Genomic DNA, 16,690 nt, shown 5'->3' with positions numbered 1-16,690 from the left:
TCATCTTACCATATTGATTCAGATATCATCATTGGATAAGATTCTGTAGTAATTCAGCATGCTTTCCCTTTCTTTCCAGGTCTCACCCCCATCTCAACCAGCACTCTCCATGCCAAGAGAACAGCCCCCACAACAGTCCTAAACACACAGTCGTCAAGTACTATGAGGACCCACTGGACCACACGACAGATGACAACATTGAGAATCCCTGGCACGACTCCAAACAGAGTGGCAACCCACATGAATGACATCATCAGGACTCGAACAAGAAGGACAGCCACAACCGGTTTTATTCCCAACGTCTCTACCGCCACTTCTGGAGCAACCCTCAACGATAGCCATTTCACCTCCTTCAGTCCCGCTTCATCCACAACTGAATCTGCCACAGATTTATCGGAAAGCAGTGCCACTATAGACGCCCTCGGGTTAGGGACTAAGGCCGAGATGCCATCAGTAAACCAAGCAACTTCCACAACGCCTCATGTAGATAAGCTAGTGTCAGCTGCAGCGACAACAATGACTGTGGTTTCCTCTGCCATTTCCTCAGTGCCCAACGAAAGTGTGAGAACAGATACAACTGTCAAAGTGACTGTAGGTTTATCCATGGCCTCTTCATCCACCCACCCTGATATTTATACTGATACTGATACTGCCGCTGTCACCACATCTACCACAGTTCTACCCACAACAAGTAAAACACCCAGAATGACTGTTGTTCCACACACAACTACAACAGGGCCAACCACAACTGCAACCACAACTGCAACCACAACTGCAACCACAACGACTCCTTTTATAGCCCCAACAACAAAGATTATAGCGACATTCTCAGTAGCCCCACCCACAGTTAGTACAGCCTCACCCACAGCTAGTACAGCCTCACCCACAACTAGTACAGCCTCACCCACAACTACCATGGTCCCGACCACAACTTCATCAACTCCACAAAGAACTTCTGATGCTCCAACCACATTTACAACCACCCCACCTACAACCACTACAACTACACCCACAACCACTACAACTACACCCACAACCACTACAACTACAACTACACCCACAACCACTACAACTACAACTATACCCACAACTACTACATCTACACCCACAACTACTACAACCCCACCCGCAACCACTACAGCCCCACCCACAACTCCAACAGCCCCAACCACAACTCCAACAGCCCCAACCACAACTACCAGAACCACACCCATAACAACTATGCTGTCACCCACAACCACTACAACCCCACCCACAACTACAACAACCCCACCCACAACCACTACAGCCCCACCTACAACTACAATAATCCCAACCACAACAACTACGATGCCACCCACAACGTCTACAGCTCCAACAACAACAATAACAACAACAACAACAACAACTACAGTCCCTACAACAACTACAGAATTGACCACTACTCAACAGGTGAGAAATCGAGTTTGATTTAGAAAGCTCAAATTAAGAATGAGTGAAGATGTGTGACAGACATAGAAAGAGAGGGGCTTAAGAGAATGAGAAGTAAGACACCAAATACATTTTTAGACTTAACAAATTGTGGTTTATCAATAGTGTTTATGGGTAAATACTTTTTCACATGATAACGGACCACTTGCAATGAAGAACCGTTTTCATTTTCTGATGAAAATGACTGATTACTGATTTTGTACCTTATTACGAGTTTACTGTAATATGCAGTTCTAAACATATGCAATCAATTGCTTCCTGGAACCTGAGCTTGCCATTAAGGTTTTGCGAACTTTTACACTGAATATCCTCGCTGGAAATGTCTAAGTGTCCTATTTTTGAGGAGCACTTGAGTGTTATTGTCTGTACAATATGTAGCCTACATAACATAACAAATCTTGATGATTCATAATGACTGATAATATTTATGTAATATCACCACAATCTACAAAAATACACATTTATTGATGGTTTTCTTAGACCCTAGCCTACTTCTATTCTTTAAAATATGCCTCATCCAGTGATGTTGGTTTAACAGTGAACCTAAAGGTCTTCAGAGAAAGTCCATTGCAGGCAGGAAGGAACGAAGGGTGTGGTGTTAGAGGGGGAATGGCAGACTGCTTAAGGTGCTACTGTCCCAGACTCTAGTGAAAGTTAAAGACTCTTAGATCCCTTTGAGAAATTAGGGTAGGCTATAAGAGCTTCAGCTAATGGAAAACAAAACAATCCTATCGAGAATATTAAGTCTGCGGATGGATACTTCATATGGATGCATGGCAATATTGATGCAGAAAATATCAAGACCTTGACTTCGAATCACTTTCTTCAGCTGACAGTCTACCTGACGCCGGTTGATGTTGTAAATTGAGCCGTATGAGAAAACAAATGTAGCCTAGAGAAGAGTTTCAAAATGGTTGGAAACTGGATGTACTGTGGGTTGGCGTCAATATTTGCCACAAAGTGCCCATGAGAGCGTTCCACTGTAGCCTCGTAACATGAACCTATGATATACGAACAGAATTAGTTTACATTAAGTTATTTTAATCTTTGATTATGACAACCAATTTTGGAATATACTTTATCATTTTTGTTTTATTTATTAAACGAACGGATTTAAATCAACGACCGCGATGTTCAGATGCGCAACAATAAATGTGATACTTTGTTTCCTGTGGAGTTTTGTCGAGGTGAGTCGTGGTTGAAGTTGATTTAATGCTGTATGCTTTCCCACCATCGTCGTTTACCTGTTGGCTTTTGTGTTGTTTTTAGGTCAAGACCACGACAGAAGCCGCCAAGTGTTCAGTTAACCTGACAGATACCAGCGCCTTTTCGGATTTTATTGTACTGAAATTAACAACAGCTGGAGAAGCGTGCAACTACACCGTGTTTTATGAGACAGGCCACTCTGACATAACGGATTGTGACCAATATGGAGAATACAGTAACGTCTATATCTGCGAGATAAGGGATTTGGAACCTGGCACTTTGTACCATTTGGAGGTAATATCCAAGACTGACGGAGAGAGGGCAAACGCATCAGTGCGCACAGGTAAGCACAAACAAATTAATTTGACATGTTTGTTTCATTTTATATAGATGATGCCATAATTTCTCCGAAATACACAGTCATATCATTTGAAGAAAGAGAAATTGTCATTGATGATAATGACCTGGACCATTTAATTTTAAACACGCCAAAAAGGTTTTTCGTACGTGTAACTGCTTAACTGCTTGAAATGGCAAATGCATTATAACTGTTATTATTGAAATGATTGGATGATTTCATGTTATATTAAGCCTATTTTATGGCCGGTTACAGTAGTATATATACCTAAGAAAAAGAGAGTGAGACCATGCATTCATCTTAGAACCTTTGAAAACTCCTGTTGGGTCCATGTTGGTGTAGCACAGTATGTGGTGAGCAGTGAAATTGATTTGGACATTACGCCAGTGCTACACCGGGTGCGTAAACCGTGAATTACACGTCAACGTCAACAGTTGCGTGCTTCGATACAGAATAAACAGCCCTTACAATCTCTTTCTGCAAAGAACTTATTGGTTTTATGTTGAGAGTCCTGTCCAATCTGAATATCTTCCAGTTGGGGTTTGTCCTTTACCTCCAAATATAAAGAGGACTGTATTTCGGTCTATCAGCTCGTTTTGAACAGATACAGCTGTTGTGCATGCACTCACCGGCGGACTTACCGTACAGGTCTGCTCCACCACGGTGGTGACATCCACGTGAGACCAGCGTGGTGTCGCTGGAACACCGGGAGGCAGCGTGCGCCATCCGTGAAGTAACCGTCAGCACAGTAACGTACCCTGCTACACCAGAAACGTCAACATAAAATAAATATCCATCCAGTCTGTTTCTGCATGGAACTTAACATTTATCAATTCCTGATTTTGAACTTGTTGTTTTATGTTGATAGTCCTCTCAAGTCTGAATACCTTCTAGTTGGGGTTTGTCCTTTACCTCCGAATAGCCTATAAACCAGGACTGTACAGTAGGACTGTATTTCAGTATATATGCTAGTTTTTTCAAGCAGGTACCACTATTGTATGCATGTACTGCTAATATCAATGTCTCTATTACGTTATCATACTATGAAGCTATGTGAATATGTTTTTAAGCGTCCAAAAAGCATTGAAAACTATAATTTCAGGCTCTTTGCATGGGGTTTACGCGCTTGGATCCGAGAAATCCAAATTTTACGCTGCTGCTAGCGCATGATTCAACGTCTACGCTTTAACGTTGACTACAATAGGAGTTTATCAACGTGCGTAAAGCGTAGACGTTGAGCGGCTGTGCTAGCAGCAACGTTAAATTAGGATTGGAGTCTATTTTTCTCGGATCCAAGCGCGTAAACCCATTACAAAGTTCCTGAAATTATAGGTTTCAATGCTTTTTCACTCAAATTCACAAATTCAAATTCACTCAGCCTCATAGTATGATAATGTAATAGAAACATTGATATTAGCAGTACATGCATAGGCCTACAATAGGGGTACCAGTTTGTCTGAAGATATTCAGATTTGACAGGACTCTCAACATAAAACACCAAGTTCAACGTCAGGAATTAATACATTTGAAGTTCCATGCAGAAACAGACTGGGAGGGATATTTATTCTGCATCCACACGCAACTCTTCACATTTCTGGTGTAGTGGAGACCAGGGATGATTGTAACACAGGACAGTTGTAACACTCTTAATATCTCCAATCAGTAACAAGTTAGAATCACTGTGGGTCACTTGGGTCTAACTGTCCTGAACCCATGTGTAAGCAGGGAGGTGTCTGTCATAAACTGCACATTTTATTAGCAAAAAAATATTTTTGCGAGAATTGTTTTTTCTGATGGCACTGGCTGTGTTGTAGCATTACCAAACTTATATCAGGTCTATCACCAGTTTTTGGAGATATATTTGATGCTAGTTCTTCGTGATAAAGTTGGAGCATTAAACTACAACATGGAACAATGTAATGGTTGCTAAGGTTGGTGTGAGTTGTAACACAATGTTATAACTAGCCCAACAATGTGGGTGCAGTGCTTTGAAGCACCCAAAGTTGTAGGCCCACAAAGGATGTACTCCTGGAGGACAAGTGTACATGTTTCACAACTGTGAATCAGACTGAAAAGGCTTCCTTCGCACGCACGCACGCACGCACGCACGCACGCACGCACGCACGCACGCACGCAGGCAGGCAGGCAGGCAGGCAGTCAGGCAGGCAGGCAGTCAGGTAAGTTGTTTGTATCACATTTTGAATATAGCAGTTCAAACAATCTCTGAGAAATTTACAAAAAAGGTGAAAAATGTTACAAGTTGAAGGCTTACCATGGCAATGTTTCCAACACTGATTTCACGAGACAATATAAGCACCATGGACAGCGGTCATGCGTTATTGATTGATAGCACTATGGAGAAACTTGGCCAACTTGACACATTATTCTCCACAATTCAATTCAACTCCAAGAAGGAGTTGGCTATTTAGTTATATAAAGCCTATGAAATGATGAGATTCCAGTTTGTGTATGCTATTTTACTACCCAGAAGGACTGCCTTAAAAATACAGGTTTTATAACCATATGAATTTCTCAGATAAATCCATCTTGAATTGAACTCATAGATGATTTCTCTAGGCCACCAAAGGGGTGGTATTTTGAGGCAGAGGGTGTGATATTTCAAGGGTGTAAAGTCTGAAGTCTGAAAGAACGCCTATTTGGTGAGATATGGGGGCACCTTTTCAAAATGGGAATACCAAATCTTCAGATGCAGGCAGTTGGCTAGTAGGCCATGTTAAAAGAGCAAATGGGTTACAAATGTGCAGTAATATTACAAACAGAGCTTTGTCTTTTCATAATATATTACAGTATTTGCTTTTTTGGCTTGCCTTATCATAAACAGTTATATACACTCCAAAAGACCACTGTTGAAGAGAGGATCATCTCAGGATACCTATATCTATATATATATATATATGTTCCAACACCCACAATTGAGCGTGTGACATTCATTTTAAAGCGGCAATCTTGGATTGGTTTTTCCCTTTCTTGACTTTTAAATTAATGATATATAACGCTTGATTCTTGAAGAATATAACTTATAAATGTCTCTAAATGAATTTAGTTCAACTGTCTTATCATAACCCAAAACATAAGCATATGTTACTCCATTGTTTGTAAAGATACATAGAAGAAATAAAGACATTATTAAGATATGCATCCCTTGATTGATGTATATGAATCAACTTTAAAAGATCAATATAGCACTCAAAACTCTGCTCCAAATTGGCTAATAATTGTATCAAACCTTGGGAAATTGCACTTCTGAAGACCTAGAAATGGCTCATAATCTGCAACACATTCACAGTAGTAAGTCAAAATAATGTAGGCAAGTATTTATTCATCATATATTTTGTATGACAGTAATTCATGTTTTAGCACACTGGTTGTGGATATATTCTGAAGTGTCGTCGTTGAAACAGAATCTCTCTTAACGTAGCATAGAACTCATGTGCCAACACAACTGAAGTTCACTAAACTCCTTTTTTATACAATCCTTCACTGTACACTTCTGAAGACCTAGAAATGGCTCATAATCTGCAACACATTCACAGTAGTAAGTCAAAATAATGTAGGCAAGTATTTATTCATCATATATTTTGTATGACAGTAATTCATGTTTTAGCACACTGGTTGTGGATATATTCTGAAGTGTCGTCGTTGAAACAGAATCTCTCTTAACGTAGCATAGAACTCATGTGCCAACACAACTGAAGTTCACTAAACTCCTTTTTTATACAATCCTTCACTGTACATCCTTTGTACATTGTCAAGGCCACAACCTCAGAGTGTCCTGCCAATAATGTCTAGCCAGCGACTCCTCTGGCCACTGGCCTTTCACAGCCCTAGAACACACTACTGCTCAGATCATCTGAGTGGTGGTAAAAGCAGAGGTCAGTAACAATGCTGTGCATCTAATCTTAAGTGTTTGTTTCCAGACAGATCTCCCTCTCCCAGAGCCACTTCCCGCCTTGCATTGTTTCTTTGTACTAACGGATACAGGAGGCCTCCACGGTTTGTTTTTCGTGCGACAGATAGATTAGATTAAGAGTGCACTCCAGGACTTTGCATTCAAGCGCCCGAGATTTTGTTCTGTCAGTCCTCGTCAGTGGACTTTGAACCTTGACATTTCCATAGGATTTTGTTGAGAAATTGTCAGGAGGAAACACTAAGTAAAAGTTATAGTGCAGTAATGGCCAACTCACTAATTGTACTTTAAATATTTACGCTATAATGCAGATAAAATTGATGTACTGTTGTTGATTTACAGTGATTGTTTGCTCAAGGACCCCCACCTCTGTTGCTTGAGGATCGGACAATGTCCTTGGGTTTGTGCTGATCCGTCAACGTGATTCCTGGGGTCGTTCCAAAGGGCCCCGGGGAGGAAGCCATTATTAGGAAAGGGTCAAAGTTCAGTGTCGAGCTGCGGGAGGCTCCGCTCCTCTCAAATTTTGGTTTTGTTTCTGTCGTTTCCTGTCGAGGCTCGCTCTCACTCAAGACGCACGCAGGTCTCCTAGTAAAAACGGCACATTCTTTATGAAACCCAAACAATCTTATCGCCGCCCTCCATCGCTGCCACCACTGGCCTTCAGCGGCAGAAGCACAAAGACAGGATACAGAAACTCTCCCTGCACTTTTCTCCCAGTTGTTGAGATTTACATAATCCTGTCAAGGTGCAGATGTATTTTCTGAGGTGTATTTTACTTAGAAGTTTGACAGAAGTTGCAACATCAAACAACTATACAATAATATGAATACAGTATGTAAACAATAATGATATTAACTTGGATATCCCTCTCTCCATGATGGCTCTAACAATAACCGTGTATTGGTGGGTCATCTCAAAGTCTGTGGCATTTCTACCAAAGATTAAGGCATATCCTTTCCCTCTCTATCTACTCAGATCCAGTGGGCCCAGCCAGATTGGATATCCTATCAGACCGGGTCCAGGCCCAGGTCAAGAGTCAGACTGAGGGTGGGGATGGCGCCTCAGGCCTGCGTGTATCCTGGCCTCCCTCTCCTGGGCATGTGGACTGGTATGAGCTCACACTAAAGGATGCTAACACAGGGGCGGCCCGCAGTACCCGCATCATGGGCACCGCTGCCCTTCAGTCTGGCTTCACAGCCCTCACCCCGGGCACCCTCTATGGCCTCAGTCTGGTGGCCAAGGCTGGGGACAAGGCTGCACCGCCGGTGCTGGCCACTGCTGCCACAGGTAAGGAAGCATTTCTATGGTTTGACTGGTTTGACTTTCCTAATGTGGTCCTCTGTGGCTCAGTTGGTAGAGCATGATGCTAACAACGCTTAGGTTGTGGTTCGATTCCCGCTGGGACCATATATACTGAAAAATGTATGCACTCACTGCAATGTAAGTCCCTTTAAAAGTATGTATATATAAAAGTATAAGCATATATTATCTAATAAATAATTGGACCGCTCTTCTGCCACCATATACGAGTAAAATATTATTATTTTCCAGCACCTCGTATAACAGATGTTGCCAAGACTGTGTGTGTCTGCACGGACACAGGATGCAACCTCACAGTACATACATCGTAAACAATAACATGCAATCACATTGTCTGCACAGGTGCCTGTCAGAACTGATATTGTGTCAAAACAATACAGCACATATGTGACAATGCATACAATGAGTAACTTGAAATCCTTGGACGTAACACACCCATTTTTGTACAAATTCAATTGGCATCGATGCATAATGGCGCAATAGATGGGAGTGACTGTACATACATTGTTCTCAGGTTATGTTTCAACCCAACACTCGTTGACTCGTTATCTCTGTCAGCTCCTTCCACCATCAGCGGCCTCCAGCTCTCAGCCTCCTCCAGCAGCCTCAGTGTTTCCTGGCAGCCCGGCCCAGGCAGGAGAGAGCTGTTCAGGGTCCTGCTGAGGGACCATGGTGGCCTGGTGAGGAACGTCACCCAGAGAAGCAGCGTCACCTCCTACACCCTCACTGACCTGCTGCCCGGGACCCTCTACACGGTCACCGTGGTGACCGAGGCGGCAGGTCTACAAAGCACTGTCTCCAAACAAGTGGTCACAGGTAAGAGTCGCTGAGGAAACTCATTTCATCAGCGCTATCGTCTCTGTAATGACTGTATGTTCACCTGTTGAAATTCTAAGACTGATGTAAACCATTTTTTTTGCATTTGAGGTACTTCTGAAAATAATTTCAATTTACAATCATTGGAATGGGTGTGATTTGTTGTGAAAGGGCTCAGATTCAACTTGATTTTTCCAAGTGGTCTCCCACTCATGTACTAGCTGAGTCCAGTCCCACTGACCTAGGTTCGTTTTCCCAGAGAGGTACAGGCTCCCCTAGTGTGAGGTCTCTGGCTTCTAGTGGATTCGATAGATGAGCTGGACACCGTGAACTGTTTCTCACACTGTTAACTCGCTTTGCAGCGCTTTGTTTTACTTTCCGACACTACACCCTTCTCTTTAGATACACCACAGCCATGCTCTCTATCGTTGTTTCCAGGGTATTTTGGGCCTCCCTGTTCCGCCCTTCCTCTGTCTGCAGCTGGGCTGCTGATCAAGGCCCAGAGTCCCCCCTCCCACCCCCCTATGCTGCTTCAACACAATGAGTCTGCTCATGACTACCATAAACAGAAATCTCATAACAAATCATGCTTTTCTTTTTCTCTGTCATGTATATGTATTATTTCCAAACTGAGCTACATCATGAAGTACCGGTTGTTGATTAAACTGAATTAATAAAGGTTTATGAAATGAAATGAAAATCACCTCTCACGCACTACTCTGGGTACCTGATGTTTCTGAATTCATTGTCACTTCATTGTTGTCTTATTTGGGCAAGACTACGACGAAGTTGGCTCCATGAGAAGCAGCATCGCACCGAAAGGCTCCCAAAGCTAGCTGGGACTAGCACGATAGCAGTCAGTCAGCTCTAACTTGTCTTTCATCTCTCTCCCCTAGTCCCAGCTGCTGTGTCCGATCTGCGTTTGGACAACAATGGCAGCCTGGACACACTGAGGGCTTCCTGGGTCTCAGCGAGGGGGAGCGTGGACACATACCTGGTCTCTCTGTTAACGTTAGGATCAGCCAGTCGGGAACAGAAGCTGCCCTCCAATGTTACAGAGGCAGTCTTCAGCGGCCTGACCCCTGGACGTGTATACCAGGTTTCTGTGAGGTCAAAGGTCGGAGAGCAAGCCGTGGAGGCTAAGGCCACGGGCAGAACAGGTAAATCGTTCTGGAATATCAGTGTAATCTCACTACCTTTATTTATTATGTTATATCATATTGAAAGTTTATCTAATGAGCTGTATGGTATCCCACATATTGAGTATATAAAGAGTTAAAGCATCATAATGTAGGATTTGCTATGACACAAGTTTGAATTGTGTGTGGATTATTTCTATTATTATTTGCTGTTTTTCTGTCTCCCTCTTTATTCTAACACTACCCCCTCTCTCTCACCCCTACTCAGTGCCAGACAAGGTGGCTCAGTTGACCATGGTGGGCCTCAGAGAGGGCAGCACTCTGAAAATGACATGGTCGCCCCCTCAAGGCGAATGGGAGAACTACCGTGTTGTGCTGCTGAACGGCTCAGTGGCACTGGTGAATGAGTCGGTTGGCAGGGCTGTGAGACAGTACTCCTTCTCTGGCCTGGGCCTGGTGCCTGGCAGACTGTACAAGGCTGAGGCCATTGTAGAGAGCGGCCATTTTGGCAACGCAGCACACTGCCAGGGGAGACTAGGTATGTTGTACTGGATACTGAATATACTTTTGGCCTTAAAGCAGTTTGTCAATTGTCTGTCCGTGGAATGTTGATTTGGGTATAATATTTGAGAATGGAAGGTTTCTTGAAATGTCATTTTTGTGGTAATTAAGTTTCTTCATACCTTGGCCTCTCTTCTCTCTCCTTGTTCTTATTCTCTTTCTCCGTTTCTTCTCCTCTCTTTTTCTCTTCCTCTTTCTCTCACTCCCTCCCTATTTTTATCTACCCCCTTTCCCTTCTCCCTTTATTCTCTCTCTCCCTCTCTCTCTCTCAGCCCCTCGTCCGGTCCAACAGCTGAGTGTCCGTCACAGTGATGAGACGTCCCTGAGTGTCCTATGGGCTCAACCCGCGGGGGAGTGGGATGGTTACACGCTGGTGCTGAAACAGGGGGACAAGTCGGTAGGTCAGAGGATGCTCTCCAGGGACGCCAGGGAGTGCACCTTCAACGTCCTCACATCGGGCTGCCAGTATGCAATCACCGTGATGACCAACAGCGGTGACCTGAGCAGCTCGACCTCCGTGATTGGACGAACCAGTGAGTCACTGAACTTTCATGACTGATGATGTGGAAGCACCCATGGATATGAAGTTAGAGAGAGAGATACAGTAGGAAGGGCTGGAAGCGGGAATTGAACCCTTGTCTCTAGCGAGAGAACGCATATGTGCTCAGAGCAGTGATACCACACAACCACACTCAGGCTGTCCATAGAGTGTGTAACTCTAACTGCCAAAGAATTCCGGAACACCACCTAGAGTGCCAAGTGTTTTTTGGGGGTATTTACCTAGCAACAATACTTTGATTGGCTACGAAATGAAGCATCATCATTTATGCAGGCATTATTTTGGTGAATAAAGTCACCCCTTGGCATTCTAGAATGTTGACAATTTGGGCAACTTTATTTACCCCCCCAGCACTAAATGAGTTAATCTTGGCTGTAATACAATTTAGCACTCCAGTATTTTACCTCACAGTCTTTCACCAGTACCTCTGACGGCCTCCCCCTCTCTCCCCCTCTCTCCTCACCCCCCCAGCCCCGGCCCAGGTGACCAGCCTCCGGGTGACTAACGGCGGCAGCACGGACAGCCTCCAGACCCAGTGGGAGCGGGCCGCCGGGGAGCTGGACGCCTACCGCGTGCTGCTGGTCCACGACAGCAGTGTCATCAAGAATGAGAGCGCGCCCGCCCACACCACCGCCTACAGCTTCCCGGCCCTCAAGCCCGGCGCCCTCTACAGGGTGGTGGTGACCACCATCAGGGCCGGACACGCCTCCAGGCAGACCGTGGCCGAGGGACGCACAGGTAAGCAACACTTTATGTGCAAATACTGTATATTCAAATACAATGACTACTCAAAAGGTACTGCATCTGATGTTTAACTTATAACGTATATACACATTATTTACTAATATAACATTTCTTTTCAGGGAAACTTTTGTGAGTGTGACTTTTTACTGGTAGACTCATTACATGTGACTTCCAGTAGAATAACCTCACAATAGTAACCCCCAATCTGGTTTATGAAATCGTAGTTGTGTGTAGCTATCAAATGGTCATGAAATCCGTTTAAAGCATCCACAGTTTGACATGTGTTATGACACAAACCCTAGTATGTAACATGTCATGTAACAGAATGGTGTGTCTCTTGTATGTCTCTTCATCCCTTTTTGTCTTTACAACATTGTGACTGGCAGAGCGTCATCAAGTCTTTGTGTTTTGGATTGACAGCAGGATATTATAACAAAACAAGCTCTTATCTGATGCAACAGGAATTTTCCTGGAATTTTCAGGAAGCCCTGGCTATGTAACAAAAATGTCAAGGTCTTTCTTTCAAAGACGTCCCGTTGGGAAAGGGAAAAGGATGAGGCTCCCATTTTGTATTGTTGAATTCCATTAGATTTCCATTTTAGATTTAGAGTGCCTTAGTCAGAACATACAGTATATTTAACATTCATTTTAGATTAATTTAGACATTTCTGTTTTATATATAGTCCTCCTATTTCATGGCACCAAAAGTATTGGGACAGATTCATATTTTCTCCAAATAATGCACAACCAAATACTGAACATGAGGTTTAGTATTTGGTTGACAATCCTTTGCATGCAATAACTGCCTGATGTCTGCAACCCATTGACCCCACCAGACGCTGGGTATATTCTCTAGTGATGCTCTGCCAGACCTGTACTGCAGCCGTCTTCAGTTGTTGTTTGTTTTTAGGTCTTTTTGCCTAAATTCTTGAAATGATATGCATGTTTCTGTAAATTGGATTTAAATCTGAAGATTGACTTGGCCAGTCAAGAACTTCCCACTTTTCGATTCTGAAAAACTCCCTAGTTGCTTTGGCAGTTTGTTTGGGGTCATTATCTTCTGTGTAATGCAGCACCATCCAATGAGTTTGCATTCATTTGCTTGTACTCAAGCCTATGTCCTTGCCTTTCAGTGACACCCCTTTGGTCCTCAAGACAGCAAGCCCACAAAGTTTCTTCTGGATCTTCTTCTCCTATTTGTTTTTTTATTACCATGTAGTCAAGTGTGATACCTTAGTACATGACACATATTAGAGCAGTTACATTAACCTGAATCAGATTCATAATAATTTTGATCTTTGAAATGATAACATCCAATCTACAACATTGTGTGTGGTGAGGCTCTTAAGGCTTTACAAGCCGAAATGTCAGCAATTGAGTCCTTCAATACATTTTCTTTTCGTGAGTGCTTCTATTTTTCAATTTTCTGGGATAGTCACACTGTGATGTGTCCAAGAGCATGAGAACCTTTTCTTACCCTATCTATTTTTCAAGCTGGGCTGTAGTGTGTTTGGTGTGTGTGGTGAATCTAGTCTTTTTTAAGGAGAGAATACTGCTCATCATCACACATGAATACTGCAATATTTTTATGAGTATGGTAATTTAAACGAAACCCAAACAACTACAGTATTTGCTGAATGCAAAACACATTATTGAGACAATAATGATAATTTTCATGCATGTAGACAAAGGGGTATTCATATTAAACAACCTATTTTCTAGACACGGGTTGGGTTTTATATTGATGCATCGAATATTTTATTGTAAGTAAATGCAGCAGCAGTACATATGAAAAAGGTCATATTAACAATTTGAAAAGTCCATCGTGCACATCTGCACAAAATGGTGGCGCTCATCCAAGAACATATGATGTCACTGGTAATCAATGGTAGGTTGTTTGATGACATAGATGACATAGTCCTCCTGCTCTTGGTCAAAGTAATTCAGATCACAAACAGCCATTAAAATAGGTTTTAAAGACTGCTATGCTATAGTGTTTTTCTCTCTTGTAGATTTCTCTTTCTTTGATATGTTTGTCTCGTTAGATCAGTTTGCCTCTGGTAGATCTGTTTCTTTCCTTTAAATTGTTTGTCTTTCTCTGGTAGATCTGTTTGTCTCTCTTGAAGATACATTTTTGGTCTCCTAGATCTGTTTTTCTGTCTTAGATCAGTTCTCTTCACATTACTTTCTTTTTTTCTTTCCTTTTTTTCTCCCTTTTGTTTTTTCTTCATTTTGAAATGTTATTTTTTATTTTCTTCTTCCACACCTCCACAATGCCAAAGTTAGTCAGACGAATCACTACAATAGAAGCAGAGTGGTTAGCTTTGGTTCTGAGATTCAAAGAACAGCCCTGTATTAACAATAATGTTCTCAGATTTTAAAAATAAGACCTGTGTATGCTTTCAGTTAAGTGGCTTTTTACTGGATCAGAATCTAGTAAACATGAGTTCACAAGAATTTCACATTTCTATTCTTTGAGTTAGAATACCAAACAATTATTGTCCCACACTTTAAAAGATGTTAAAAGGCTGATTTGTATAAAGAGAAAAGCTACAGATCTCTGTTAAACTCATCTGGGAAACAACAACAGCTATTTAAGCAAGTGACTCGAGCAGCCTCTTATCTAAATGAGACAAGTTCAACACCTAGGACATGTTCTACACCTAAGACATGTTCTACACCTAAGACAAGTTCTACACCAAAGACAAGTTCTACACTTACTAATCATCTGATGTCTGTTCCTCCTCCTCAGGGCACTTCCTTCTCTCCATCCTGGCAGTGGTTTTGGATTTGCCTATTTTCAGCTCCTTTTCTCGTTGCTTCTGTTCCTCTGCCTCTTTCAGTTTCTTTTGCTTTTCTTGTTCTTTCAACTCCTCCTTCATCTTCATCAGCTCTTCTTTTTCCCTAATCTTTCGTTTAAGCTCTCGATTTTTCTCCTGCTGCTTTCGGACCTTCTCATCGACTTTTGCTTTCTTCTTCTCCAATTCAGCCACCTTTTTGTCATCCTTTTCCTTTTGCTTCCTCTCTTTCTCCTGGCGCTTCACCATCTCTTTGTCTCTCTTTTTCTCTTGCTCTAACTGCAGTTTCTCCTCCCTTTCTATTGCCTTTCTCTCCTTCTCACTGTTCTTAATCATATCTTTTTCCTTCTTTTTTTCTTCCTCCAATTGTAATATCTCTTGCTTTTTCTTTTCCTTTATCTTCTTATTTTCTTCCTTTTTTTCTTTCATCAGGCTATGTTTCTCTGCCTTTTCTTTTTCCTTCTTCTCCTTCTCCAAGTTCTTAATCCTATCCTTTTCCTTCTTTTTTTCTTCCTCCAATCGTAATATCTCTTCCTTTTCCTTTGTGTTTCTTTCTTTCTCTAGGTTCTTGATCCTTTTGTTTTCTATCTTTTTCTCCTCCTCCAATCTTAATTTCTCTTTTTTTTCTTTTTCCTTTGCCTCCTTTAAATGTTCAGTTTTCTCCTTCTCCGTTTCCTTTTTCTCCTTCTCCAAGTTCTTAATTCTATCTTTTTCTCTCTGTTTTTCTTCCTCCAATTTGCACTTCTTCTCCTTTTCCTTATCCTTAATCTCTTTCTCAAGAATCTTCATCCTTTCCTTTCCTCTCTTTATTTCTTCGTCAAATTCTTCCTGCATATGCAATCCCCTCCTTTTGTCCTCCCCCATTCTCATTCTCTCTACCTTCTGTTTTAGTGCTCCAGTGTCATCTCCACTCTCCATAGCCCTGTGCATCTCCCCCCATTTCTCCTCCACCTTCTCCATCACCTCCACCAACCAACTCTCCTTGTCATCTTCCAGATTCCTCAACCTCGTCGCCCACTCCCTCTTCCTCTCCTCCTTCTCCTCTATCAGGATTTTGCGGGCTATCTTGATGACTTTGAGCTTGGGGTCAGGGTAGAGTGGTGGCTTTGTGCGGTGCCCTTCAGTAACAGAAGGTGAAGGCGGCAGAGCGCGAGGGTAGGAAGGGGAACCACACATTTCAGGCCTGGGAGGGTCGACGAGCGGGGGTAGGATAGGGCAGCGTCCCTGGTTTCTAGCTCGGGGGTCACCTGAGCTGTCATCAGTCAGCCACTGGCAGGGTACTGTCTGAGTCACACTTGGCATTGGTGGGGGGAAAGTGGACGCAGAAATGGGGGTCACGGCGTAGTACTGACCACCATGGGACCTCGTAATGGTTGTGTTGACCGGGCACTCCCAGACTGGTTTTAAAATGGGGGATGAGGAGTCACATTTCTCCACGCCCTTATCATTCTGTGGGATAAGAGATTCATCATGGGATTCAATTGTTTTATTGGATGGTTCATCATTCGTGTAGGCCTAAACAAACCAAGTTTATGAGAATCTAAACTGAATTTTGCTTTCTCTTAAGAGGATTCCATACCAAGCTTGAATAGTCATATGTATCTATGTAGCTATGTTTGAACTGTCATCTCACCTTCCGAATCAACTCTCCCAGTCTTTTCAGCTCGGCCCAGAGAGCCTTAGTCTCTGCCTCTACTGTCTCCTCCATCCTATTGATAGCCTCATAAACCTGCTCATCGTCTCTCTGCTGCCTCTCCTCCCTCGTTTTCATCTCAGACCTCATCTGGGACC

General features: G+C 42.7%; 1 protein-coding gene across 1 annotated transcript in view; it reads left to right on the top strand.

The window, feature by feature from the left end:
- Positions 1 to 1,314: 1,314 nt before the first annotated feature.
- Positions 1,315 to 16,690, top strand: part of ptprbl (protein tyrosine phosphatase receptor type B, like) — a 35,943-nt gene continuing 20,567 nt past the window's right edge. The window contains exons 1-8 of the mRNA XM_083667143.1: positions 1,315 to 1,431; positions 2,740 to 3,019; positions 7,938 to 8,249; positions 8,841 to 9,098; positions 9,995 to 10,258; positions 10,506 to 10,775; positions 11,071 to 11,331; positions 11,829 to 12,095. Coding sequence (XP_083523269.1) covers positions 1,330 to 1,431; positions 2,740 to 3,019; positions 7,938 to 8,249; positions 8,841 to 9,098; positions 9,995 to 10,258; positions 10,506 to 10,775; positions 11,071 to 11,331; positions 11,829 to 12,095 — 2,014 coding nt within the window. The 5' untranslated portion in view covers positions 1,315 to 1,329. The remainder of the gene's footprint in view (positions 1,432 to 2,739; positions 3,020 to 7,937; positions 8,250 to 8,840; positions 9,099 to 9,994; positions 10,259 to 10,505; positions 10,776 to 11,070; positions 11,332 to 11,828; positions 12,096 to 16,690) is intronic.

This window comes from Argentina silus (assembly GCF_951799395.1).
Source record: "Argentina silus genome assembly, chromosome: 3".
NCBI lineage: Eukaryota > Metazoa > Chordata > Actinopteri > Argentiniformes > Argentinidae > Argentina > Argentina silus.
Note: the sequence above shows the minus strand (reverse complement) of the source record. Positions and strands in the feature narration are given on the sequence as shown.